Here is a 1,043-nt window from a genome sequence, read left to right as displayed (position 1 = left end):
CGAGAAAGTAGGGTCAAACGGCGGCGGGGAGGACGTTAGCTGTCGGGCTGTCGTGACGGACGTTTCCTATTTGTGGAACACCGTTGTCGACCTTTCGTTTACCGCCCGTACTAGTAATACTTCTATACCTTTTTATATTTGCGTACATCTTAGCTTCCATCTTTTTTCTCCTCCATTCCGCTCTATTCTCTCTCTACTCTCGTGGAGGTCAGAGATTGCCGGTTTCCAGAGACCACCAGCCCCCTGCAAAAAGCTACCAAACCATGTCTCTTTGACTCCCAAAAAGAAAGAAAAAGAAGAAGAAGAACAACTCTATATAACTTAACCAAAAACACCCCCCTGGGCTTCTTGCTCTCCCTCCCCATTGTATCCATCCCCTCCCCTTTCTCAGATTGGAAGTTTCTCGAAGCAGCTTACTAGAAAAGGAGAGACCATGAGGGTGGTGGAGGAGGAGGAGGAGGAGGAGGCCGAGGTGGAGGTGGAGCTGATGGTGATGCGGGGCGCCTACGAGAAGGTGGCGCGGATGGCCAGCGGCAACGCCGTCGTGGTGTTCAGCCTCAGCGGCTGCTGCATGTGCCACGTGGTCAAGCGCCTGCTGATCGGGCTCGGCGTGGGGCCCACCGTGTACGAGCTGGACCAGATGGAGCGCAGCGGGGGCGGCGGGAGGGAGATCCAGGCCGTGCTGGCGCAGCTGCTGGTGTCCACGTCGGCGGGGCCGGCGGTGGGGCCGGCCTCCACGTCGGCCGTGCCGGCGGTGTTCGTGGGAGGGAAGCTACTGGGAGGGGTGGAGAAGGTGATGGCGTGCCACATCAACGGGTCGCTCGTGCCGCTGCTCAAGCAAGCCGGTGCTCTCTGGCTTTAATTTAATGGGAATAGGATAGAATAGTCAAATCACTTTGTCTGACTCTATCTCTATATATGGATCAGATCTATCACTCTGATGTATATAAAGATTGATCCATCTTGATGCTTTGTTTAACTTTTTTACATGCAAAAGAATATTATGAACAGCCTTCCACAATCGACATTGCTATCTAGCTATT

General features: G+C 53.7%; 1 protein-coding gene across 1 annotated transcript; it reads left to right on the top strand.

Annotated features, from left to right (window-relative positions):
- The first annotated feature begins 213 nt into the window (after window positions 1-213).
- LOC140784865 (glutaredoxin-C9-like) lies at window positions 214-1,043 on the top strand. Its single transcript, XM_073132455.1, has one exon. The coding sequence runs from the start codon at window positions 434-436 to the stop codon at window positions 860-862; it is 429 nt and encodes a 142-aa protein (XP_072988556.1). The 5' UTR covers window positions 214-433; the 3' UTR covers window positions 863-1,043.

Source organism: Typha latifolia, chromosome 3, assembly GCF_019914945.1.
Source record: "Typha latifolia isolate L0001 chromosome 3, TyphaL0001v2, whole genome shotgun sequence".
NCBI lineage: Eukaryota > Viridiplantae > Streptophyta > Magnoliopsida > Poales > Typhaceae > Typha > Typha latifolia.
The sequence above is the reverse complement of the archived record's forward strand: the minus strand, read 5'-3'. Positions and strand labels throughout refer to the sequence as shown.